Raw genomic sequence first — 26488 nt, 5'->3', positions numbered from 1 at the left:
CTGGTACCTGTCCATTGAGAAGAGAACACAGAAAGCCCAATTCAGACAATCTGTATGGAAACTTAATTATTAGCAGCTTAACAATACATACTTATGCACAAATAACAGCCACCAGCTCAGGAAAGGGAAATGTAAGGGGGTACAGAATCCCTTTCACCCTTAGAATGTCTTGTGCTAAGATTTCTAGAAGTTATGCAGCATTTGGATAGGGGTCAGTCTTGAAACATCAGAAACTGGCTCCAATTTCCTTCTACAAATATCATTTTGAGCCTGCTGTCAAAAGCAGAGGCTCTTGAAATAATGAGTTCCCTTTGAAAAACTCACTCCTGTGCCTACGCTTTTCCGGGCACACACAGGACACGGTCACAAAGAACAAATGGTTTAACTTCTCAGCAGGGACAAGCAGAGCATCCCTGTCACAATGCTGTGGTAAGTGCCACTGATGTCCAGCTTACATTGTATTCAGAGGCCTGCTTTTCAGAGGGGCACTAAGGAAGTCATTAATTAGGCCATGAGAGGGGAGGGAAAATAGATCTCCTTGTAAAAATCTTTTCAAAGGATGTCTGTATGCTACTTTTTCAAGGCTCTTCCTGACTGACACAAGAAAAAGGCATAGCTCTGAAGACAAAGCTCATCTCAAAGGACCAGCCAGGTCTGTCCTGCCTCTTTCTGAACAAGCCACTTGTCATCTGTTTACACTGGTTAAAACATCACTTCTTTCGTTTTCCATGGAGTCAGAGTTCCACAGTAAACAGCTGCAGAGATTGAGGCCACTCAATGGCACTGTCAAAACAGCACTGAGTGAGTCAGCAGACATGATGTCTTCCCAAAAACACACCTGAGACCCAAATGGCCACTGGGATGAGAAACCTTGCCTCTGAGTCTCACTCTGGAAAGGCAGAAAACACCACAGGGCAGTGCTGTCCTGCTTCTTTGCCCCACCTTGTTCTGACCTCAACATCAGTCAAATCTGCCCACATCCCAGCAGCGTAGGTGCTTCACTCAGCTGTGCAGGCAGCACAAGGTTACACCAGGGCAGTCAAGCCTGTTCCCTGCAGCTCTAACACCAATGGGCCAGGTGAGAAGAGTTGCAACAGACAGAAACATGCAGCACCAGGTAGAGCACAGCTACCATCACACTGGTAATGGGACTCTGGCACTTTCGATCTCATTCCCTACTCCAGAAGACAAGGCTTGTCAGCCATCCTAGCTTGCTGTCCTGAGCCCAGACCAGGGCCTCCTGTCACAGATCAGTTACCCATTGACTGATGCACTTGGCTACATTCAAAATCCCACATGCTCCCTCCAGAGGGGATACAATAAGCAGACTCTCTGTGAAATGGCACTGTGCTCAAAACTACATGTGGTCGTGCTTCTCACAGCAGCTATGAGCTGACCCTGCAGGTGGCCACTGGGAGCAGAAAATGTATTAGTTCAGCACCATTTATCCCACTCACTTGTACTGTGCTCCGGAGTCCAGGAGGTAGATCTCGTTCACAGACAGCGTTCTGTTGGTCTCAGGAACTGGCCTGTTCAGTTAAACACAGTTTTTCTACAGTTTTAAGGTATCTATCCCATGTCTACCACCCAGAAACCATACTGAATGCAAGCTTGAATGTGTCAGCTCTGATTTCTTGTGGCAGTGATGGAAATTCCACACCTGCTGAGCCAAGGATCATACCAAGGAGTGTATTTTTCTACAGTAAATAGTAGAGAATAGCTTTGTTTCTTCCAGACAACCTTCAACATCTGTTCCTGGGCATATTTCAGAACAGTTTGCAAATCATACTTATCTGTTGCCAACTTCTACCCCCAAAATTGCTCTTTTCCATGGCCCCTGAGCAAATAAGCATCATAATACATGCAGGCATCATGAGAGAGATCTTTATTTAAGTGTGGAAGCTCTCATGGAATAAAGCAAGATGGCAATCAACAGTGACTACATCTCCCTGGAGTACTCTGTTGTGACTACACAAATAAGCTAGACAGCTCATTCCAACCATGTTTGCTGAAGGGTGAAAGGAGAAGCTGTTTCTCTTACTTGTAATGAATGATGGCTCCATTTGGACCTGTGCTTGATATGGTAGCAAAACTCAATTCAACAAAGTCTTTCTGTTGGCTGAAAGAAAAGGTTGTGATCACTACAGCACGAGAGAAGCACACCAGGCACCTGGGGGCACTTGGAGTGCTCCATCCTCAATTTGACATCACCCTCAGCCTTCCCCTTAAGCCTTGAAAGCCATGTGGGCAAGAACACTTGGGTAGGAGAATGGTACAGATCAAAGGCCTATCCCCTCAACCATGCACAAATCTGCTTTCCATCTCTACTCTTCCCTTACAAGCAGAAAATTCACCATGCAGAACACCCAGGGAAGAGATGTCTTGAACTATTTACTTATTTACTCAAAGGCATTTTTAGAGCTCCTGTTGATGTACACATGGGAGGATCTCTCAATACCAATGGTGCTCATTCTCCACCAGAAGAAGAAATCTAACCCTTACATCAGCTTCTCTGTCATAAGAAAGCAACTGTCTCATATTTTAAGTGTCCTAACCTGTGGCACTCCTCATTGATATCTCAAAAGAAAAGCAGGTAAGATCTAGTGGGCTGGGACTTGTATCTCCCAAGATACCCCCTTCCTCCCCAACTCTTTCAAGTGTTCAAAGCAATCCTTCACAATGTATCTGTGAGTTTAATTTCTAAATAATTAAATAAAAATTAAGGATAAAAATGCCACCCAGAAAACATCCCCACAGGGGATTTAATTTTTACCTGCGAAACTCCTCTGCTTTGTCTGCAGCAATTATTTCTGTCACTGTTCCCTTTGGAACCTAGTGGACAAAGATGTAGGTTGAATTAGTAAACCAACAAGCAAATAAAATGGTATAATGCTTATGTACTGGGCCCCGTCTGTGCATTATGAAACCCAGTCTTGAAGTGGCCTGTAACCAGGTTTTCTGCCCTCATTTCTCAGTAATGGCAAACACAAACCTAGGAATACTGTGCGAGGCATTTGAGAAGCAGGAAGCAGAGACAGTCACAGCAGGATTGCTCAGCCCTGAGTAGGGAGCACTTGGTGTGGTATTAACTTCACTGAGACATGTACAAAGGTAAGATCTCACAAGGCAACATCTCTTGACAGACAGGTTACACTAGGCTTAAACAGTTCTCTCCAACAGCCCATGGTATTAGCAGAATTTTTATTTCAAATCAGAAATAGAAGCAGTTGCAAGAACAAAGGATATTAAATTTTACTTTAGGCATCTGATAAATTTAAACCTGTGACAACCTCCCCAAAACTGGACAACAGGAAAGGGGAGCAAGAACTCTCATCCCCTGTGGCGGACTCCTTGAGGTACTCAGGCATGTAAAAAGGCACCTTTTGGAAGTCATCAGGCCATCTCCAGAGGTAAAGTCAATGGACTCAGACATGCTGTAGCACAGAAGGAGCATAGCTTAGTAAGCTGCTGTGTAACACATGGCACTCTGCATCTTCATTGTGTACTTCTAACCCAGAGCAATGTCTTTATCCCATTTTCACTGCTCACAGGCATGACTGCACCTCTCCATTCATAAATGCCATGTCCATACTGCCAGACAACACTGATTAGCATGAGAATAACTCCAAAACATTTCACCAAACTGGATATAATTTCATTATTTATACTACAAACCAGCACAAGTCAGTACTAACACTAACACTATACTAAGCCTGGTCAGGTAATTTCTCACCTAATCTGGCTTTGGTTTGTGTAAAATGAAAGGGAGTATGTTCTTTAAAAAAAACTCATTCAACCTTGGATAGAAGCATGATTGAAACTCCTCAAAAAAAAAAAAAAAAAACAACAAAAAAAAAAAACAAACCACAAACCAGATAAAACCCCAACTGTTTCCCCAGTTTTAGCTAAGGCACTATAAAGTCTATAAAAAAGTTTATGCTAATAAAAAATTTTTACACAGCAATAAAATCTCCAAGTTAAAAAAAAAAATTAATAATACACTACCTCTTTCTCCAGCCAGTTAAAGAGCTCACACAGGGCAACAGCATCTTTAATCTATGTTAAAATAGGCACAAGAAAAGGGAATTGAGGATAAAAAAAGATTTATCACAGCTCAGTATATAGTTTTTTGTGCTAAAGAATTCAACCTGTACATTTCAGAAACACACACTAAGATGATTTAAGAGGTCTTTCCAGGTTCTACATCCTGTAATTAATACAAGTACCAGAAATGTATCTGGACAATTAAATAAATGTTAATAAATGTTTACTTCTGGGAAGTATCTTACTGTGAAGAACTACCAGGACTCAGCAAACACAAGATTTACCCTACACATGAGTTTCAAGCCTCTTTTGCTTCAACACACAAGATCTTGCATTTTAGACCGTGGAATGTAACCACATGACACATCCAGCAATGTGACAAGGGAACATGCCCTTTGGACACAGAGGCACCACACAGTTTGTCACACAGCTTCTGGCTTCTCTCTTGCTGGATGATCCCCATTTTTCTTCCCTTTTTCTATGTGTTTGCAGCATGCAAGGGCAAGGAGAAGACAAACGTACATCAGAAAACATTAGTTTTGTCTTCAGGTGGCAGGTGACAAAATGTTTCTGCTCAGCACAAGTCCTTTTATTTCCCCTTAACTAACAGGGTAAGAAAAGTTTTGAAGTAGAAAATACCAGTCACCAAGAAACTTGCAGAAATTATGGGACAAGCCCAGAATTGCCAGCCCTGCTTTAACTGGCACATTTCTCCTATTGTGAAAAGTGCTACTTGAAAATTTACACAAAAAAGAGAACAAGAGAAAACTTCAGCCCCACCATGAACTTGTTCTACAGGCAGCTTCTTTGCTCGAAAATATAAAGCTTCCTGGGAAATAGCCTGATTTCCAGAGTGTCAAGACTATGACACAAAACCAGAGTGCTTGGAGGATGCTGGCTGCTTTTGAACATCTTGGCCTGTGTTTTGCACCATGTGCTGAAGAATTTGTGTTCTTTAGGCTGTGTTTATTCAAGTGATAACAATTTGAAGGCTCCACTGAGTAAGACAACAGAAGTAGCATAAGGGAGAAAACATCCCTTTGAGGGCACATATTCTAAACAACACTTCTGAAGTCTGCATGGTCTTCCAACAGGGCAAGGTTGGTTCCTCACACTATTACAAATGTTGTTCTTCACTCCAAGGGAATGCTAAACAAGCAAAAAAACTGCTTGAACAGCAGTAGATGTTTGTGACAGAGAACCATTTTTATCCAGCCACCCAAATTCTTACTTGCTTTTTAATCCAAAACACTAAAATTGAAAGGAAAATGTAATGCTTTTCCCTTAACATAAAGCACTGCTGTTCCCAAGAGCAAGGAGGCTCTCAAGGCTTCACCTACATGTGCTCTTCTCATGCCTTCCGTTTCCGATGCGTTCTTCACAGCTTTTGCAATGCAGATGGGGGTATATGGGGTGAGGTACCGGTAAGCCTGCAGCAGAAGGAGAGAGATTATTGTGGATTAGTCAGACTACATAATCCTACAGGTTTAATATCTCTGCCCAGCCACCATTCATACTGTGGCAGCTTCCCGTCAGGACTATGAGGCACTGGCTGCCAGTAGTCACTGGGGAATAAAGAGGAGAAACAGTCTCCAGCTGAAGGAAGAACAGCCACAGAGAAATGCAAGGAACTAGAGGATCAACAGCTTGTCATGAAGAAGGGTGAAGATTTGGATATCCTAAATACCATATATAACAATGTCTGAGCCATGGTCTTCCTGTTGCTGAGGTACACTGAAGGCCCAGAATCAGCCAATGAGAAACACCAATCCCAGGGACTCAGGCAGAACTCAGGCTGTACAAACAGAAGACCTAAACAGTCACTTGGGCTTGTTACCACCCTCAAAGTAACAGAGAGCAAAGGATACTCAGCCCCGGTACCAAGCACTGGAGTTGAGCCTGGAGGGCCCTCCAATGCTCTGGTTCCTCCAGCACTGAGTATCACCACTTCTAACGATCAGCAGCTCTGACAAACACATCAAGGCCTTGCAAAGCTGAGCTATATATGCTGTCCACTTCTGCGACAAAACTTTCCTGTGCCTGGATGGGGTGGGCCTGCATTAAGGACTAGTGACCCCTTACCACTGTGCACTCCCCCAGATAAGAGTCTGTCCTTAGATAAGCAGGAATCCTTGCCTGGTTCTGAGCACATCTTTAGAAAGTCACAGGCTGAGATGACTTGCTCAAACTTCAGCACCCTTAGCATCAGAAGAAGGAATAAAAATGAAATATTTTGTCCCAGTTTTCTGCTTTACCCATTATATATTGAGACATGGGATGAGCACCTACACAAGCACTGCCTCAGCAACATGCTGTTGTCCTATTCACAATGCACCAGAATATAAACAAACATGACTCAAACTCATGGGCCCTCAGCAAAGAACAATTTCACATAAATCCTACAGGCTTAATTTCCAAATTCTTAAAAATAGCAAGACAAATTCACTTCATTTTACAGAAACTGAAGAAGCCACAAGAAAGTCAGGAAAGTCCTTTTACCAGTCAAGACAGAATTTCACAATGGTCACATTATTAGATTGGTTTGCCTTTTACAGATACTGGTAGTTTTTTTTAATCTTCAGTGAAAAGTATATTTACATGCAGCTGTAGGGAAATCTATACAGGGTTTGCAGATCTGTGTTTAATAATGGACTGGATTTTTGCCAGTGTCAATATTTGGCTTTGATGGAGACAGACTAGATAGGCTTCCAACACTGAGGTTTTTCAAAGCACTCCAGGCCAGTCACTCAGCTGGTGTAAAGTGGTGTAGAGCTGGAGAAAAACACCCAGCATGTGGAAATGGGAACCTTTGGCTCTTTCACTGGCTCTACAAGTGGTTTTTAATTAAGGCATTTCAGTCCTCCCTCTCCTGCTTTTTGTTGCATAGAGCTCCTTGAGGCAGGGACCCTCACACTGCATACAAAGGGTATGTAGCACTGTAATGACCCAGTATCAGCCATAACTTCCACTCCTACCATGGTAAATAATGTCACTACAACTAATTACATTCCTCAATCTAGGTCAGACCTGCTGTATTTCTCCATATGGATGCTCTGCATAAGTCATTTACAGCAACTTACCCAAACTGGGGTTAGTCCATTGACTCCAACTACAGCAAGGGGTATTCTATTCTAAAGTCAAAAGAGCAACAACAACTTATCCTGAATGCTCCACAGACTCTATGCTTTCTGCTACCCTGAAAGAAAGACAGTGGGCAAAATGTCAGTGTTCTGTATGAAGAGGCCATTTGCACCTAGAAATGGATTGATGGTGTCAGAAGATTCAACCCCAAGCAGGGGCAAAAAAAAACATCTATCTTGCTCATGTATGTCTTGTTGTTGTTTGTTTGCTTTTTTAATTAAAAAGAAAAAACACACAAGGCAAACAGCATATTTCCCTCAAGTCAGTGCAAAGGCACAGAGAGCCACATCCTATACTAAAGGGATACACTGAAAGCAACAAAACTTTTCAGACTTGTTTGGTTTTACCCTGTGTCCTGATGCACCAAGTGCAATTTGGTTTTACCCTGTGTCCTGATGCACCAAGTGCAATGAAGCTATTAAGGTGTATCAGTGAATGTTATTCCTGGGGATATGTAATGCATGGCTCCTGCTATTTTGGAGAGCTGGAGAGTTTAAGCAGAGACTTGTGCTGGCATCAAACTGTGGCAGCCTGACAATAGACAAACGCCTGCAGAACAACCAATGACACAGGCAGGAGATTTCTGCCTGCCTGGAAGAGACACAAACCTGGTGGTGGGTGAATGCAGACTTCCAGACAAACAGTTTACAATTTAGTTCTTCCTTCAGCAACCCCTTCATCTGAGCCATATGATTCCAGGTGGGCAGCCTGGACTGTTTGGTAACCCAGCACATGCACAGATTCTATTCAGTGGGTCTGGTCTTCCAAGGCAGTATCTGAAAAATACTCACTGGTTCCTGACTCCTAGCCATATTTACAGTATCTGTTAGGTACCAGATACCTCTGCAAACTGGATGTTATTCTAGATAATGTGATCTCTAGCAAACAAGAGATGTATACAAGATGCATGGAAACCAGCTAATTTTTCTGTAGGTGTTGCTGTATCCTTGCCCAAGTATCTCCTTCTGTGACTACTGGAGTATTAGGTGGACTGCAGGACTCCCAGACAGCCAAGTTAAAGTACAAGGGTAAGATGTTGCAAATGCAGCTGTACAGAAATTATTCTGATGCTACAACTGTCTCTCAGCAGATGCACTCACTGCATGGACAACCAGCAGGTTATCTGTGTTCTCACAAGGCTCCCTGCTGCAACAACTGTGTCCCCCTGTCCCTCCTGTCTTCAGTACAAGACACCACATATTGATATCCTCAAGCCCCTGAAATAAGGGAAACTAGCTTCAGACACTTAGATGAAGCTTAATGCCCTCTCCGAAAGTCCAGCTCAAGTTTCCTACTTCAGTTTCTGCAAGTTCCCAGCTCGTACTGCTGGTCCACAGAAGGCTGATGCTCCACCCATGGGCAGAATGACCCAAGTTCACCCTGCTCCATCTCTCCCACTCCTCTCTCACTGTACTTGTCTTATCTTAAGCTTACAATTCTTTGGATAAATCAGCTTAGTGAGTTGTAAGGGCAGCTCCAGAGGGCAACCCCAGGATTAACAACCCCTTGATATTTCAGCATAGCTGGATCCTTTCCACAAAAGCTCCAACCTGTATCATGCTTTGCAGAGGGGAAGCTGAGGCCAGTAGCTCCCATTAACACCATTCCTGACCACACTGAGCAGAGAGGAGAAAAGTATTTTCCCTTGCAAGGGCCACTAACCTTGGGAATGGCCTCAGTCAGAGCATAGCTGGCTTTGTCACTGAGCCACACTTTCTCCTTGGGTGAGAGGCCCACACCAACAGCCTGCAGCTCTGACAAGATAGATCCATAAGGCATCACCTGGATTTTAAACTCAGGCTCCAGAGTGGAGTCAAGCTGTAAGTGCTCCCTCACAGCTGGGTCCATCATCCGGTCACCATCGATGAAGAGCCTGAGAATCACACGGGACAGAGCAGATAAGTGAGATCACATCTGGCAGTGATTGGAGTAAAGGAAGGAAGGAGAAACCATCCTCCTTATATTTCAGGGAGAAATGAGCTTGTTAATTATGTGCTATACTTCCTCCTATATTGTTTTAACCATTGGCCTTCACACAGCTTAAATCTTGTTTTGTACCACTCTGCTGAGAGGAAAGGAGCTGACAGCATTTTTGTTTGTATGACACATTCAAAATGGCTGCATCTCATCACCACACTCCAGGAAGGAGAGAGTAGCAGAGGCAAATTATGGCCATTCTCTAATTTTTAAGGGCAACATCTAGAAATGGAAAAGCTACTGCTGTTCTAAGTACCACATTGTTCTTGCTTTCACCAAATTAGAAGGTTCAGCTCAACCTTCACATACAACCTATACTCACCCAGCCAGGTTTTATCTCAGACACATTTAGCTAGCAGCTTGGAGATGCCTTTAAATGACTTCTGCTTGCTAAGGCTTGTTATATGGGGGCAGTCACAGGAAAGAAACTTTCCCTCATAAGCCAGCCCTGGAACTTTTCTACACAGTGCCAGCAGTTTTTGGAGTGACTCATCAGTGGCATCAGAGTTTTCCAGTGTCCAGGCCAGCTTTGGCTCTTCCATTTAACCCAGGGCTCCGAGGGCCTTCCATCTTATCCCAGGGTGACAGACAGAAGGGTCAGTCAACATGCCCAAGGCACCCAACAAGGCAGCTGAGGTGCTAAGGAGCACAGCAGAGCTTTTGGCTGCCTCTCTAGCTCTGATCATGGGAGGACAGTCATTAACATTAAAGACAAACGTGCTCAGAAAGGACATTAAACTGCCCAAGTGCAGACATTTTGAAAAGACAAATACTTTGCTAGAAGAGCTCTCCCAGAGAAAAATACATCTTTGGGGACAGAAGAGGGGAATACAAGCACCTGATTGTGTTAATTCCTATGACAGCGTATGCAAAAAACACAGGATTGTACTCAACATCAGAGCCTCGGAGGTTGAAAAGCCCTGGAAAAAAAGAACACGAAGAATAACAGTCCTGGTTCATCTTTTGCAACACTAGAGAAAGCCAAAAATAATCTCAGCAAACATGGTCAAGCAATGAGTTGACATGTGTGCAAGCCATGAGTCCAGCTCCCACCCAGCTATCCCACATCCCAGTTTTCCAGCAATCCTAAGTTTTTGCCAGAAGATGGCACCAGAACTGCAATTTAAACACACTCATGGGACAAGAAAATTGAGGTTTAATTTATAAAGGAGGGCTGTCTTGGAAGAAATCAGGTATAGGCAAAAAAGACAAGGACACACATGAAAAAAAAAAAAAAAAGTAGTGTTTGCCCTTTCTGGTCTGCACAATGCAATAAAGGCTCACTTCTCAACAGCCAGAAGACTTCAAAGTTGCAGGTTATCATTTCATTCCAAACCTTCTTTGGATATTTGAGGAAAGAGGGAGACACAACAAGCAAGACTAAAATACTCCCAAAAAGGCCTCTTGTTCGGGTGCCTCCAACATCTCAGTTTCAGACTGCATAGTCGTAGCTTTTTTCACAAATATTTTATCCCACACAACTCTAGGCAAAAGTTAGGAGAGGAAGTAGATGTTCAGCATCTCCAAACTCCTGATTTTAGGGTCAAATAGAAACCCCAGGGTATCCAATTAGGCAAAATTAGTTACGGAAGGCAGTAAGGCCAGCCAGCAGGACAGCTGGGAAAAGAACCAACATGTCCTAAATCACAGCCCAGCACTGTATTCATCGAACTGTGCAAATTCTGCCACAAAAGTAAAAATAGAGTTTGATTCTCCCCAGGGAAGGAGTAGGTCACTTGAAAGCAGGAAGGAGCTACAAAAAACTCTTTACTGCAGGGGTACAGACTTCCTTGATCAATCAACTCCCACTGCAGTAAGGAGGCTACAGCCTCCTCTGTGGCTCTCTCTTTCTGTCCCCAGAAACTTGCCTGGAGTTTAAACAGTGAATTGAATTAGATAAAATTAAGGACAATTTCTCCCCTTTCCATGTTTAGGATAGGAAATCAACCAGGCACCTGGCAATAAGCATCCCTTATGACCTCATCCAGTCCATCTTAAAATCCTTGATTCATAACCAAGCTTGGCTTTGCTGCAGACATTTAATCTGAAACCACCTCAGGGCACCAATTTATCATTAATTTAATTGGAGATGCGCCTGAAAAGGTGAGGCACACAATCTCAGCTCATGCAGGCCTCCCCAGGGAGGAGTCATATTCACCACTCTCAGAAGTACTTCTTTTACAAAACAAGCTCTTTGCTTAGTGTCCCAGATCCAGAAGAACCCACAGATCTCAGCAAGCTGGCTTCTCCCAGCGCCAGAGACATTGTGTTGGCAGTGCTGGAGCTAGGAACACATCCCCTTCATTTCTGCCTTTCCAGATCAGACAGGGGGCACAGGCACCAGCAGCACTCAGACCCTGCCAATGCTGTGTTTCCACTGCACCAGTCTGTGCACTGGTGATTTCTGCACAAAGGATACAGAGCCCTAGTAACAACAGTCCCAGGGGAACCACTGCTGTTTCTGGCCATTCTCCCTTCCTACGCACTGGGCTGGGAGCCAGGGTGTGGAGACCTACTGATCCTGGGGCCCCAAACATGAAGCAGACCCTCTAGTGGGACCCTAGGTTGAAATGACCTGGAAACACAAGCTGAACTTTGATCTACTTGTTTTAATCAAAGCATTTGGCAAACACTGGAGAGGCAGAGACTGACTTAAAAAGTCATGACAATTAGGAAGATGACTGAGAAGGCTGCAAACCCCACCTTTGCCTTATGCATACAAAGCCACAAGCTGCAGTGCTTTGTTTCTAGCCCAGCGTCCACAGCAGAAAAGTCTCCATCTTCCCACAGGGAGAGGCAGCATCAGGACCTTTTACATCCAGAAAATCTCTCAGGTCTTTTTATTTTTCCCCCCTTCAAACTGCCTCAGACTTTATATATAGCCTTTCTTTCCTTTTGCCTGGACTGTTTTTCAAAGGTGGTGATTTGCTGCATTTCCTGGGCCAAAAATGTGTTCAGGAGCTGCAGTGGTGCAATAAGGCATTGTTCAGAAATATAGGGTCACTATTTGTGACCTGTTCTCACCACTGCACCAGATACAGGTAAATGACCTCTAACAAACACATTGGCTGCCACAAGTGCCTCTCACCCTGCTGGGTTCTTCCTTTCCAAGGCAGGAAGGACATGTATTTTGTAGTAAGAACTGAGAATGGAAATGCAAACTTACATGCTACTTCATCCAAGGCAGTTACCACAAACCACAGGACTTTCCTCTCAGCCATTTTTGAACGGAGGGCTGCAATTTTGTCTCTCCAGCTGATCCCTGCAAAACACAGTATTAAGAGCTACAGTCGCCAACTTTACTGGGGATGATGACATAAATGCAATCAACACATTGAATTTTGGAAGTCACCAAAACACAGTTCAGCCTTGTGCTCCTCACTCCTCTCTAATAACTGATATCAACTATCTTAAAAAAGCTGCCCTCCAGATGTTTATGGATTTGTTTTTAAGTTATCTAGCATCTGGTTATTTGAAGTTTTGGGGACAACAGCGTCTTTAGCTGAGGTCCAAATACCTTCTTGCCCAATTCATAATGGACCATATTGTGCTGCAGTAGTGGTTTTTTCGTTCCTTTGTAAGAGAAAAGCAAAGGGGTATAGGGCAATAGAAACAGTTCCTTTCTATTGGGAGTTAAACTTCTCACCTGTGTAACTCAAGTCAAGTGTGATGAGAGGCTTGCAGGGACGCTGAGGACAGTCTGACCAGATTGTATCAATCAGGTTTTCTTTGACAGGCACAAGGTCGTGGCCAGCACTTCTCAAGACTTTGGACATCCTCTTCCACTGGTCTGCCAAACAGAAGAGTCAAGAGTGATAGTTTTAAAGAACATACACTGGTTGAACAATGACCTTGTTCACAGGAGGTAAACTCAAGAATCTAAGAATCCTCTTTTTCTTCCAGCCTTACCTTCTTCCCTTTCCCTTTAAAAACAAAACAAAAACTACTGCAATTACATATCGACAAACACAGCTGCTACAGGCAGCAGCAGGTACAGAACCTTGCAGCCTTGAAGCCTCATAGAATGGCTAAGGTTGGAAGGGATCTTAAAGATCATCAGTTTCCAACCTCCCTGCTACGAGCGGAGACACCTCCCACTAGACCAGGCTACACAAAGCCTCATCCAACCTGGCCTTCAACACCTCCAGGGAGGGGGCATCAACAACTTCCTCAGGCAACCTATTCCAGCACCTTACTACCCACACATGATTAGCTGTGTACCATCATACAACAGCTCAGCCAGGGAAGCAAGGAAAGAAAATCTAGTTGCTCAACCCAGAGTTATAAAATAAAGTAACACCAACCAGCTGGAATAATGAAAGGGTCCACTCCCACCTTCGAGCCTTCTGGAAGGACACTCACTAGCCAGTCCTCCTGAGTTGGTGTTTCTTTCAGACCTATATGGATTTAAAAAAAAAAGAAAAAAAGAGGTTCAAAGAATTCTTACTGAAGCATTCCCACAGTACTCAAGAAGTCCAAGCTAACACATTGAATTCATGTTAATTAATGTCTAGACCCACAGGCAAAACGAGTCATAGGACACTAAAGCAGAAGCAGCCCTGTGTCCAACATGTTCCTAATCCCCTGCACAACAGGGTATACCTACAGCCCAAGCTGTAACACGTGCAAAGTGACCAAATAGCCTGTGATTGTTCTCTTTTCATCACCAAAGCAATATCCCAGCCTCCTGCATACCCATTTTCATAAGTGTCCAGTTGTTATCCATTTGATGTGCAGCTTGCAGGAAATAGCGTCCATCTGTCCACATGGCTGCATGCTGCTCAGTTACTATGGCAGTACCTAGGCAGGAAGGCAGAAAGATGTGGTCACCTAGAGTGGGCAGCCACCACACAGAGACAGAGACAGCAGGAAAGTGCTTGAAATGCACCCCAATTTCCCAAAAAGCAGATCTGCTCGCTGTTCAAAAGTCAGTCCAGTTTCAGTGGAGATATTCACCGTTTCCCCTGCACTACAACCTTCCAAATCTTATCTTATGCACAGGATGCAGCCTAATGAGTTGCCTCAGATTAATTCAACTTGAGCATATCTCAGCCAGTGTGTGGAACTGGGTAAATGGGGCTTTCCAAAGCTGCAAGACTGTGATGTTCACTTAGCTGTTGTCACAGTAACAAATACTGTACATCCCCAGACTCCATCCCATCTTCTTACAGGGAGAAAGCCTGGGCTCTGGCCATCCACAAGAAGCAGCTGTTACTAGACTAGCAGACATGGGTATCACTCCCAGCTGTCAGCTGCACTCCTTTCCCAAATGTTACAGCTCTAGCAGAGATGGCTGAACAGGAAATACAAACATAAACCTCTGCTGGTTTCAGCATCTATCCTATTCCACTGACTCCAGATGGAGGGATGCAAACAGACAGCTAAAGGGCAGTGACATCTAAACAAGGCACTCTAGCTGCCTTGCCCTTGGCAATAAAAAAACAAACAAACAAACAAAAAAACCCACCACAAAAAAAAACAAGGCACAAACAGAAACTGAATCCAAGTCTTTTGAGTCTCGGCATCTTGACCATACTCTCTGTTGCCAGAAAACGACGCCCAGATTAGCAAAGCAGTTTCCAGATACAAATTCATTGTCTTCTACCAAACTTCCCCAATACAAACCCCATTTTAAGCTGCTTCAGCCTGAAAAGATGAAGCAAGAAACACAAGGTGAGCCCCTGTGTGAAACCTCACTGATTCACCAAGTGCGAGGCTGGGAACACAGACCATCCAAGTATGTAACAAGGGCCCAAAACAGAGAAGAAGGTTATGAAGAGGCCATGTAGAAGGTGTGAAATTAATACAGGATTCATGTTATCCACTAACAGCAGCCCACAGCCCTGGATTTATCACCTTCCACAGGAGGTCCCAGAGTAGTTCATAGGAGCTGATGAATGGACCCTCCAAACACATAGGTAGCAGTATTTACTAAACCAATTTACAACTCAGGGAGGGAAAGGCCTCGATTGACTAAAGTGACTTTCCAACAGTCACACAGCGGAGTAAGCTGCAGAGCTTAGGGTACAGCTAGGGTATAAAAACTAGGTCTCTTGAAACACAGACCTATCCTACAGCCAAGAAAACATCCTGTCTCAGCAAGATAAGCAAACTTTTCCACAGCATTCAGTGTCCAAATGCAGTGTTTCTGGCCATGGCTCTGTTCAAACAGAAGGGCTAGCTCAAGCCCATCTACTGTTCACCCAGTCCAAATGGGCAATGTAAAAATCTGTTTGTACTGGCTGCACTTCAAAAGAAATGAGCGTGGGTTACAAAGCACCACATGAAAGAGTTAACAGGATTTTATTTTACAGGAGGTTCATTCAGGGGTCAAACATTTTCTGAAAACTTGTTATTGCCCTGATATTACATAATTCCAGCGGGTAGCCAAGACATAATTCTGCAGATGCTGAAATGGGAAGAAAACAGCCCAAAAAAGCTGTGTAGGTTTCATTAGCAAGAACCCAAGTTCTGGAAAGGTACCTGCAGAGCCATCAAATCCAGAGATGAACGCCCGTCTGCAATCACAGGGTGCAATGTACTCACTCTAGAAAACAAAAGAGGCAGCAATTATTTATAGCGGGGGGCAGGGGGGGTGGCAGAATCAGCTGATGACAAATACTTTGATAAGCTTTTTCTCCTAAAGGACGCTACAGAGACAAATAAATGAGTTAAAAAATCCTGGGCTCTACTCCACTGGAACATTTAATCATCTGTGATTATATTGTATTTATGTCCAACTGTGTCTTTTTTTTTATTATTTATTTAAGCTGCAGCCCTTTTCTCCTACAAATGTCTGTAAACACTGAAGTGCTTCAGAGTTTGCAGATGTTCATTTCACACTCAGCCTCCCCTTTGGGCAACAAACAAATGCTGCCTTTGAAGCTGCAATGTGAAAGAGAAACGGTGAAGCACCCCTTGATCTTCGAAACCAGAGTAATCGGTGCATAAAATCTGTAAAATTCACTATCTCCAGTGAAGTCTCCTCACTGGCATTTGTAAGAATTCTTTTTAAGACTCTTTTACAGAACATGACACCGAAGGAAAATCATCAAGGTGGTAAAACTGTAAAAGCTTTAACCCTTAGGACTTTTCATAGTTAGATCCTCTCACTTCTTCCTTGCCTACTCAAAACCCCACTACACCAGAAACCAACAGCCTATGGTCTGGTGGGCAACAGGAAATCAAAGATTAGTCCATCCTCATCCCAACCCCATCACAACTTGTGTTTGCGGACACATTTGTTGGCAGCATTACAGAAGAGCCTGAAAATGCACAGACACCTGACATCCACGGGAGCTACCTAAATTAAAAGAGCAACTGTACCTTGAAATGGCCCACGCACCATTTTTATGGAATTCCACTCTGGCAAGTTTGGAGGTCAGAACTGCTGAGTAGGCCTGTCAATTAACTAGCACAACTCAGCAAATCAGCTTAATCCAGGCTGACAGCACCAATGCTTGAGCTGCAAAACCCCTGGATTTGTACCTTACAAATGGTCTGAAACCAAACTCTTGTTTCTCTGCCCATAAAGTTTGTCTGCCCCCAATGGTGCTGTGGCAAAAGAAACTCTGGGGATTCAGCTGAAAAATCGCAGCCCAATTCTGAGGTGGTTTTAGTTCCTACTGTGATAAATACTGCATTTCCCTCTCTCTGGCCAAGGCTGTTTTTAAATCACCTGATTGTTAGAAAATACTCCCTTCAATTGTTACTCTTCACTGTTCTAAAGAAGGCAGAGTCCAAAGCACAGGAGTGAGTGAGGAAGAAGCACAAATTGCAGCACCTGGGACCAACACTTCCATTCCCAGTCACCCCACAGTCAAAGCCCCACCATGAACACCTATATCTCTCTCCTCCTGGGAGATGCCCTAGGCAGCAGCTACCAACCACTCAACACTAATGTTTTGAAACTGAGCCTTAGGACAGCAAAACCCACGGCCCAAAAGAGGATCTGTCTGAGCAGCTTTTGCTCCTGACTGCCAGGGCAGAAGATTGACAGGTATCACCCTCATCTCTGAGCCAGTCCAGTTCCCTGTGTCTCTTCTTGTCCAGCCCCACAGACCCTACAGGGCTGTGACATAGGCTCACAGTAGCTGTGGGGAGGACAGGATTCAGGATGTCCACCCTTGGGAAGGGATGACTGCCCTCTACACAGCTCCAGCTGACGGGGTGGATCCATCTCAGCCCGTTAACCCCTTTTAAAATAACGGCAGAGGCACCAGCAGATAGAAAGGACAAAGTCATTTTAGGAATAGAATCAAGTGCCCATTTCCCCACTGCCTGTCTCACAGCAGCAGGATGGAACGTGAAGGAAGAGCAATGCTTGACCTGAGGAGGATTCATTACCCTTATGAGGAAAGGCTGAGGGAGCTGGGTCTCTAGCTTGGAGAAGAGGAGATTGTGGGGCAACCTCATTAATGTTTATAAATATGTAAAAGGTGAGTGTCACAAGGACGGAGCCAGGCTCTTCTCAGTGATGTTCAATGATAAGACAAGGGGCAACAGGTACAAGCGGGAGCATAGGAAGTTCCACATAAACATAAGGAAAAACTTTTTCACTGTGAGGGTGACGAAGCAGTGGAATGGGCTGCCCAGAGAGGTTGTGGAGTCTCCTTCCCTGGAGACATTAAAAAACCGCCTGGACACGTTCCTGTGTAACCTTCTCTAGGGAATCCTGCTCTAACAGGGGGGTGGAACTAGATGATCTTTTGAGGTCCCTTCCAACCCCTAACATTCTGTGTGATTCTGTGATTTCACCATTTCCTAATGACTATTCAGCCTGCTGACTGCTACAACCTCCCCTCTCCTACACTTCCCTGCTCAGCACAGAACAGTGAAACTTATTAAAACAGTTAAAAAAAAAAATCTAGATCTGGTAAAAGCTGACCTAAACTAATAAAGATGTTGACTGTGTGGAACTACCTCACGCTGTCCCATTCACAGACAAATGCGGGGCATGTTTCAGGAGTTTACAATGAGGCAGATGAGCTTTAAAAGGGACTGTGAGGAATCTGGAGGGGAAGATGGTTCATTCATATCTGTCAGTCTGAATTCTTGCACACCCACCTGTTTTGTTCCATGCAGCAACCCCCACTGCACAAAGATGAGCCCATGTTGTGCACAAGCTAAAATTACAAGGGAAACACCTGCGTCCGCCACACAAAACACAGGCCACAGCTCAGTCAGAATGAGGTATTTCCCCATGGCTTGTCTTGCAGCTCCAATGGCCTTCAACCTGGCCCTCCCTCAGGCCTTTCTGCTGTTTCAGGAGCTTACAATGAGGCAGATGAGCTCTCCACCACACCTGTCAGTCCTCGACATGCCGACAAATCTTGGGACTGCATCACAGAAACCCTGAACTAAGCCAGGAAGAACCCCCTGAAAAATCAGAGGGGCTTATCACCAGAACCTGTATGGTTGGGCCACTAACAAGTAAAAGCTTATTCTATCCTCATGTCAGCCAAGATCAGCAATGAAGAATGCAGCTTGCTGCCCTCAGAGCTATGACACTGATGCCATTAAAGAACAAACACTGCTGTGTACTTGGAGGGAGGTCGGTATTCACTGCCAAAAACCTAACTGCATTGGTAAGATCTGGAACAGGTCAGTGCAACCTGTGCACAAGCTGCCTCTTGTTTTATAACTCCGCTGATTCCTCAGCTCAGAACAAGCATGTGTCAGAGGAGCCAGCCCTCAGCAGAAGACAGCATCTCTGCCAAACCAAACATGGGGCCGTGAGCTGGACAGGTGCTTCCTCGATGTGGAAGACCAGCCAGATATGACCAAATTTGTTTTCACTGAGTCAAGGCCTGGGGGTAGAAGCCAGCCCCAGTTAAACTGTGACTGGCTCCAAACCCAAGCTGTAATCCAAACATCATTCCCTCTCATTAAGAAAGCTCTTCCAATCTCTGAATATTCCCATATGGGCAAACTCCAGATTCAATGTAAACTAGGTGATTCAACATAAAAATGGGTCCTGTATTTACCCCTGCAAAACCCCAAAAACTCAAGACAGGCATTTTTAACTGAACCACAAAGGACTTAAGTGCTTCATTCCCAAAAACAGGGCATTTCACCCCTTCATGATCCTTTGACACCTTCAGCCACAAGATCCAGCCAGCACCCATGAAAGAAAGCAGGGCTCTTTGTATGGACTTCAGAGCCTAATTTTGGTTGGGACTGCCCTCCTTTCTCTTCAGCTTTTGGATCACTCAAGTCCCCAAGGAAACAGTCCATTTCTTCTGACTCCTTATCACCAGCACCAAAAGTTTCAAAAATCAGAGCAGCCAACAATCAGGGCTGGCTGCAAGAGCCACAAATCCAAAGTATTAGCAGCCTTGGTTAAGCCAGAGTCAGAGCCAGCTGTGTTTGAGAAGCTCTGCAAGTCTTTTAGCTCCTTACACAACTAAACATGGAAAGCAAAGCTCAAAACTGGTGGCAAGCCTCCTGGCAGTACTGTAACCTAAGCCTTCCAGCCTTGGCAGGAAAACCAGTATTATTATTATTACAGAGCTCAGAGATCAAACATACCCAGCATTACAAAGAAAAATTAGTGAGCAGGTTGCAGCATCAGGGTTTATCAGCATCAGTCCAATCCAGGGGTTCCTTTGCATCCTAGAAGGGAATAAAGTTTCCCCCAATCTAAACTCATTGTCAACATCATAGCAGGGAAATCCCTCTTTGTTGACAAGTTCTCTGATGTGGATCCCAGGACAGGCTCAGGAACAACTGAGAGAGGCAAGGACAGCAATAAGTAGCTTGGGCTCTGGGGAGGAAATGGCTCAAGCCACTAAAAGCTTGGGTATCATTAAACCACAGCCTTCTGAGTCATGGAGAGAGCTGCCAAAGAGCCAAATCTGACTGCAGGGCTGTAAAGCTCTTATTTGAGTACAGGAAACAAACCCTTGCTTGGAATGTGAGGAAGCTGCAAATGTCAGCTCATCACAATTTACCTGGAATCAGTAAGCCTGTTCTGGGATCAACAGGCTTCCGCCAGTGCCTGAAATTGCATCAATTCCCAAACCTCAGAGACAAAATTCTGCACTAGATAGTCAGGAGGTGCCAGAATCAGCAGCTTTTAGAAATCGTTTCTATTCAGATAGATTCACTCTGCAGAGAAACCTGACCAACTTGCCCAGCAGGAAATAGCAACATGGGGTTCTCTGCTTAACTGCACTCTGTCAAGGAAAAGAAAGCAACAGAAAAACCCAGAAGTCCTGAGGGTCACATTCTTCAACTCACATGACAGCATTTAATGTCTAGTGAAATGAAACCAGAGTTATATATGGACAGAGGCAGCTTGAGGCAGGAATGCAGCAGACAATAGCAGCTGCAGAAAACGCCTTCCCTCTACCTGCCCAAGTTTGGATCTCCCTAAGAGGAAACATGATGCTGCACATATGGTCCCAGGGCATAGGCAAGTCTGGACCCAGCTCAGCCCAGTGCCAAGTCAAGGGCAAAGGTTCCGATTCAGTTGCATTTTGCTCTTGTGCACCCTGGGGTAAAAGGAAGCTTTGGGTGTGAGCCAGGAAAGCTCCAGGTCTTTTGTTTCCTGAAAATGGCTGAGTGAAAAACCCAGTCCTTGGGTCTCCTAATAGAGTCAACAGAAGAGTGAAACTAGCAAATGGGCAGGCTGGGGAGGTAAAAGGCAGTTTAGCAACTAAATGTCACAGATTAAAAAAAAAATAATCTTAGAAGTAGAAGCAGCACACAGCACAGTTAATGTCACTGATTACCACCCTGGGCCCAGACTTGCCTCCTATGTTTAGTGCATGGAACAACCTGATGGAGAGGAGCATCAAAATGGAAAGGCCTATGAGGCTTTTTCCTTCCCTTCCTCTCCAAAGGCCCCTCTGCGGGGGATCTCCAGGGTTTTAGCTTAAGGCAGCATATTCAAGCAAAAACTGAACCTAGCAGAGCGAAATATCTGCAACTAATCCTTTGCCACTTTGCTTAAGAGTTTGCATTGATCAGGAAGTGCTAATGGTGAAACTAAAGCCCAGATAATGCCTTTTCTCCCCCCAGCAAATCTGTTTTTCCCAACAGCCGGGATGGGGACTCCAGAAACTTTTTCCAACATGCTAATTCTCAGGTTACCCAGGCTTTTATGCTAGAAGCATCAAAGCAAGTCAACAAAGGATGATTTTAGTTATCCTTGGCTTTTATTTTTTGCAGGGAAGGAAAGTGCAATCATTCCTGTAATCCATCCATCTGTACCTGGTGGGCATCTCCAGAGGGCACTATGTAGGCTTGGACAGGCTCCTGGACATACTTGGGACTCTTCATCACCTGCCGCAGTTGCTTCAGCAGCTCTGTTGTAATTTTTGGACTCATCTTTCTACCTGCAACTAAAAGAAAACACAAAACTTCAGAGCTTTTCCAGCTGTTCCAGGCCACTCACATGCGCAGGCTGGGGGCCATCACCACTGGAAACTCCCACGAGGACAAACGTGCTAATGTCACCCCTCTCAATCCAGAATTTCTCATCTTGTCATTTCACTCATGTTGCTTGAGAACAAGGGATCAGGATGAGGGCAGAGAGTCAAAGCTGGTCCATCCTGCAAGGGACTTTTCCTGCCTGGTGAAAGACTGGCGTGCCTACTGGTGATACACATGAGCTTAACACGCTTGCCAGCCCTTCTTGCATCTGGACAGCACCAAGAAAGAGAGCACTTCAGATATGCCCTATGACAGCCAGGAAAGGCCTTGGCATGTGATACTAATGGTCCCAAGAACCCACAGATGAGAAGTAACTCCACTCATCATGTGCACAGAGAGAAACTTTCAGTCTTTCACTCTAGGGGCAGAGAAACTGTGACTTAAAAGCCACAGAAGCACAGGCTGCTGGGAGAGCAAGGGTTTCATAGTGGACTGGTGACCAGATTAACTCAGAGAAAAGAAATCTGCTCCCAAAGACAGGGAAGTGTTCACTGGCCAAATTTACCTCTGGGCTGCATGTTAGTTCACCTAGCAAGACAAGTGTAAGAGGAGGAACAGCCCGTTGAGCTCTTACAGACTGTCGGGGGACAACTAGGGAGTCTTAAAGGAAGCTCCTTTAAAGAACTTTGGCAAATACTCTGCAGCTCTTGGCTGGTGTCAGGCAGGCAGGGGTGGGGCACAGGCTGGGTGAAGTCCACAAACCAGAGGAGAAAACAAGGGCACAGCCCAATCACCCTCCCTTGCTGTGGTTTTGCAATGGATCTATCTTTGGCACATCAGTGAACACCAGCCTCTCAATTTGCTATCAGAAACCATCAATAGCCAGGGCTCACTGTGAGCATCATGGGGAGGGACACATCAGGCCATGCTGTTGGCATGAGCAAAGGCTGCAGTGGAAGGCACCAGCTGACTGCAGAGGATGTTCAAGCTGTGGGGGAGGCCTGGCCTGAAAGCCTATGAAAATCAAGTAACCTGAACCTCTGAAAGTCTATGAAAATTAAGTAACCTTGAGCTTGAGAGCTTCTCTCCATCTTTGCTTCACTCACACCTCCAAAGGGTACCCAAAGTGGGACAATCCCCATCGTTTTCTACCCATTCCTTTCACATTTTTAAGAACAATCTGGGATCTTACAGCTGTAACACTGTCACTTTACAAGGCAGGCTGAGTAGGCTCTGTGCTGCTGGAATGCCATGCTATACAGTATTTTATTCTGACCAGTTCCTTTCACAGCTTATCTCACAGCCATGTCCACAAACAAATCATAGATGGGAGAAGCAAACTGCATGCAAGTCTCAAACACTTACCCAGGCACTTACTCTATTTACATCTCAGTAGCTACCAGGCACTCCAAGAGACATTAAGGTTTTATGCCAAAACACAGTAAGGCACAGTCCCCACCACGCCATGTATACAGAAGGCAGGAAAGTTGCCTCCATTTCACAAGCCATAGGAAGACATGATTTGAGCAAGGTCACACAGCAGCATCATAACCCAGTCAGGAACTGAGCCAAGACCTGGTGCATTCAGACCCAAGACCACCATTCACTGGTCTCATCACAGCAAGTTTAGAGCACACCAGACTGGTGTGTGACTGACTGTCTGCCCACAGACACACTGTGTATCAAAACCCAGACCACAAGCAGCAAATCAAGCTCAAAAGGCACCATACACTAAACCTCCAATTGGTATCTTGACTCCAGCTGCCTTCGTCGGGATTAGATTACACCTTGGATTTATTTCCAGGACAAATTTTATAGTTTTACACAGTGTTTGCAAACTACACTGAACTTTATTATACTGTGATTGTTTCTGCCTGTCCTCTGTAATGAGCTGCTGTAACATTTTATAATGTTGCAGCCAATTTATGTCCACACAGAGGAAAAACACAAAGGAGAGAGCAACAACATAGCAACTAGCCAGCAAAAAAGAATCTCTTTCTACAAACTCATAAGGACACAGCCTCCTCTCTTGACCTGTGCTTTGTCTCCAGAAGCCTGAAAGTCTCATTTAAACAGGAAAGGAATGACAAGGCTTTGCCTGTTAATAAAGCTCCTTGCTGACAAGCCATGGTTTTCTTAGCAAGCAAGAGTCACTCAAGGACAAAAAAGAAAAAAAAAATTAAAATTTTAAAAGTACTCTCACTGCTGAAAGATTTGCTTGCAATATTAAAAACACAAGTAAGTTAGATTAGCAGCAAAACCCATATTAAGGAGGACATATATTTTAGATAACTCCTACCGTATAAAAAAGTTTTAAAAAATCCACTCCAAACTTTCCAACAAAATTGTCTTCCATTTCCAGAGAAAGAGAAGCTATCTTCTCCCTGACCTTTGGTAGCCATTCATTCTGGTCCCCCTGTAGTTTTTAACAGATGACCTTTCCTTTCTTGGCCATAATTATTAGTCTCCACAAAGTTAAAACAGCTTCTCAATCATTATTTAATCACTTGAGTGATTAAAACCAACCACAGCTGAAATAAAGGTGGTGGATTTAGCAGTGCAAGAATCAAACCCCTTCCCTGCCATAGCCTTTCCAAAGGTATCAGACTGCTGTGTTACCTGCCTCTGTAGTTCCCCACGTCTGGACGCCTCTTGCCTCTGCTCACACAAAATACCATTCAGCTCTTTGCTTGGCCTTCATAAGCTCCACTGTGCCTGAGAAAGCAAAGGGCAAAACTGAAACAAACTTTGCCCCCCATAAAACATTCTCATCCCCAGCAGAGACCTGAAAATGCATCAACACTACATTCCACTAGCAAGATTAGATGCACTGAGGGTGAACCCTGGGGTAGCAGGACATGTCAAGGACCAAGCACTTGCTGGTCAAGACTTATGATTAAATCTTGCAAGCGTGTGCATTTTTACATTATTTTATTTCCATGATCATTCTCTCCAGGGCCACTCCCCATTTTACAGATGGGGAAACTAAGGCAGAACAGAAGTAACACACAAAGTACCACTGCAGCGTGATGACAGTCAAGAGCTGGATCCAAAGACCTGTCACTGTCTAAGCATACATGATCTACAACCCACTCAGAACACACAAGTCAGTTCTACAAGAGCCCAGGCCAAATCTTGCCTGGAAAACATCTCCATCAGACACATGGGGCAAAGAGCAGCAATGCTGCCAGAGGAGGCAGACACCTCCTCCGGCCCCCCATGTGCACAGAGTGAGGGACTGCTGCAATCCCAGGCACCAGAGACAGCCAGGGCTGAGGCCAGCAGGCCCCCTGCCTCAGTGCCACAGCAGGTGAGGCGAGGAGGTCAGGCTGCAGCTGGGTCTGCCAACAGACGCCGTGTCAGACCACTCTGAGTCTTTATGTCCTGTTTGCTCAGCTATGTTCATCCTTCTGATTATTCCCCTTCATTTTCTCTTTCGTGAATAAACTTGTTCCAAATAAGCACGGAAGCGTGCGTTGTTTGAAACCAGCAGCACCACCCCAAAAACCAGGCCTCCCTGGCCTGGACCTGGACCTGGACCAGCCGCACGCCGGGCAGCCCAAGCGCTCGCAGCACCGAGCCGCGGCACAAACCCCGCGGCTCGGCCCCCTGCACCCCACCCAGACTCACCCAAACCCTCGGAGCGGCCCGGCCCGCCCCCCTTGAGCCAAAAGCCTCCCCAGCCCCGCTCAGGGCTGACAGGGCCCCTTGGGCCTGCGTGCCCTGACAGGGCCCGAACACCCAGGCCGGGGCCCCGGCCGTCCAGCCCGGCGGGGGAGGCCGAGCCCAGGCCGCGGCGAAGCCCCCAGCGCCCCGCACAGCCCGCAGCGCAGCCCGCAGCGCCCCCGGGCCCGGGCTGCCCCCGCCCCGCCGCTCCTCACCTGCCGCCGGGCCCGCCCGCCGCCGCCGCCGCGTCAGCGCCCACGTGGGGCCGCCGCGGGCCCCGCCTCTGACGCGGCGCCGGGCGGGGCGAGTGTCCCGGGAGCGGGCCCGGCCGCCCCGCCGCGCTCCTGCCGGGCCGGGCTGCGGGACCCCGCCGCGATGCCCGGCCCGGAGGGGCTTCGGGAGCCGCGCAGCTGCGCTTCTGGCGCTGGGCACGGCTCCGGCGAGGTGCCCGCCGCTGCGCTTAAAGCCTCGGCGGAAAAGATGCGCTCTGCTCTTCGAGGCAAACTACCTCCCGTTTTCGGCCTGGAAGGGAAGGGGGGGGGTCGTGCTGGTCACAACAGCGGGTGTAACTGTTGTAGAATCTGGCCGTTTGCCACGGGCGGAGGGAGGGAGGGAGGGAAGTGCCTGCCGGGGCTCCGCTCTGCCCCTGGCAGGCTTTCACCGGTGGGCTGTAAGTCAGCCCTGTTGGCAGCAGGAGGCTGGCGGAGAAATACGACGATCGCCACCAAAAAGAGGCTCCAAGAAAAGCCAAAAAGAAAAAAAAAAAAGCTGCTCTGTCACCGCCCAGGCGGGAGCGGGTTCCCTGCAGCAGCCAGCACCCCGGGACTGCTCTGCCGCTGCCGCAGCCACCCCTCTGCCTGGGGCGCCCTCCCTGCAGCCTTGTAGCCAGGAAAGGAGGAAGGTGGGGTGCTCAGAGGGACCCATCCCAGTTCAGGGCCTCCCGCACGTCCTGGGGACTCTGCAGGAGAGAGGCTGAGTTGGCTACAGGGTGCTTGGGACCAGGCCCTCAAAGGTGCGCCAGGCTGGGTGCTGCACCTGGCATCCTGCTGGTAAAGCAGCCCGTGAGGGTACAAGGCCGGTTTGTGAAGCCAGTCCCTGGGCCTCGGTCTGTGTGCGTTGCTCCCAAGAAGAAAAGTTGCAGCCAGCAGCTGCTCTGCCCTTCTTCCAGTCTGCACCAGTACTGCAGCCCAGGGTTTTACCCACAAACCGGCCAAGCATTTACTGCTGTTGCATCTAGCCAGCCAACACAGAATCACAGAATCATCATGATTGGAAAAGACCT

The 26488-nt window shown here is 46.1% G+C and overlaps 1 protein-coding gene across 5 annotated transcripts in view; it reads right to left on the bottom strand.

Annotated features, from left to right (window-relative positions):
* The window catches only part of XPNPEP1 (X-prolyl aminopeptidase 1), a 42345-nt gene that overhangs the window by 6041 nt on the left and 9816 nt on the right, over window positions 1-26488 (bottom strand). The window contains exons 1-15 of one of the 5 annotated variants that reach the window (XM_051619916.1): window positions 25422-25512; window positions 24160-24255; window positions 21379-21509; window positions 15646-15709; window positions 13858-13962; window positions 13467-13559; window positions 12809-12952; window positions 12329-12424; window positions 10001-10082; window positions 8848-9058; window positions 5385-5474; window positions 4006-4056; window positions 2774-2832; window positions 2042-2119; window positions 1458-1529 (exon numbers count right to left, since the gene is read on the bottom strand). In XM_051619916.1, the coding sequence (XP_051475876.1) occupies window positions 1458-1529; window positions 2042-2119; window positions 2774-2832; window positions 4006-4056; window positions 5385-5474; window positions 8848-9058; window positions 10001-10082; window positions 12329-12424; window positions 12809-12952; window positions 13467-13559; window positions 13858-13962; window positions 15646-15709; window positions 21379-21495 (1262 nt within the window). In that variant the 5' untranslated portion in view covers window positions 21496-21509; window positions 24160-24255; window positions 25422-25512. Of the gene's footprint in view, window positions 1-1457; window positions 1530-2041; window positions 2120-2773; window positions 2833-4005; window positions 4057-5384; window positions 5475-8847; window positions 9059-10000; window positions 10083-12328; window positions 12425-12808; window positions 12953-13466; window positions 13560-13857; window positions 13963-15645; window positions 15710-21378; window positions 21510-24159; window positions 25037-25170; window positions 25316-25421; window positions 25513-26488 lie in introns of those variants that run through there. The other 4 variants (XM_051619917.1, XM_051619919.1, XM_051619915.1 and 1 more) reach the window with 4 other exon arrangements.

The sequence above is a fragment of the Apus apus genome, chromosome 4 (genome assembly GCF_020740795.1).
Source record: "Apus apus isolate bApuApu2 chromosome 4, bApuApu2.pri.cur, whole genome shotgun sequence".
In the NCBI taxonomy this organism is placed as follows: domain Eukaryota; kingdom Metazoa; phylum Chordata; class Aves; order Apodiformes; family Apodidae; genus Apus; species Apus apus.
This window is presented reverse-complemented; position numbering and strand designations above follow the sequence as displayed.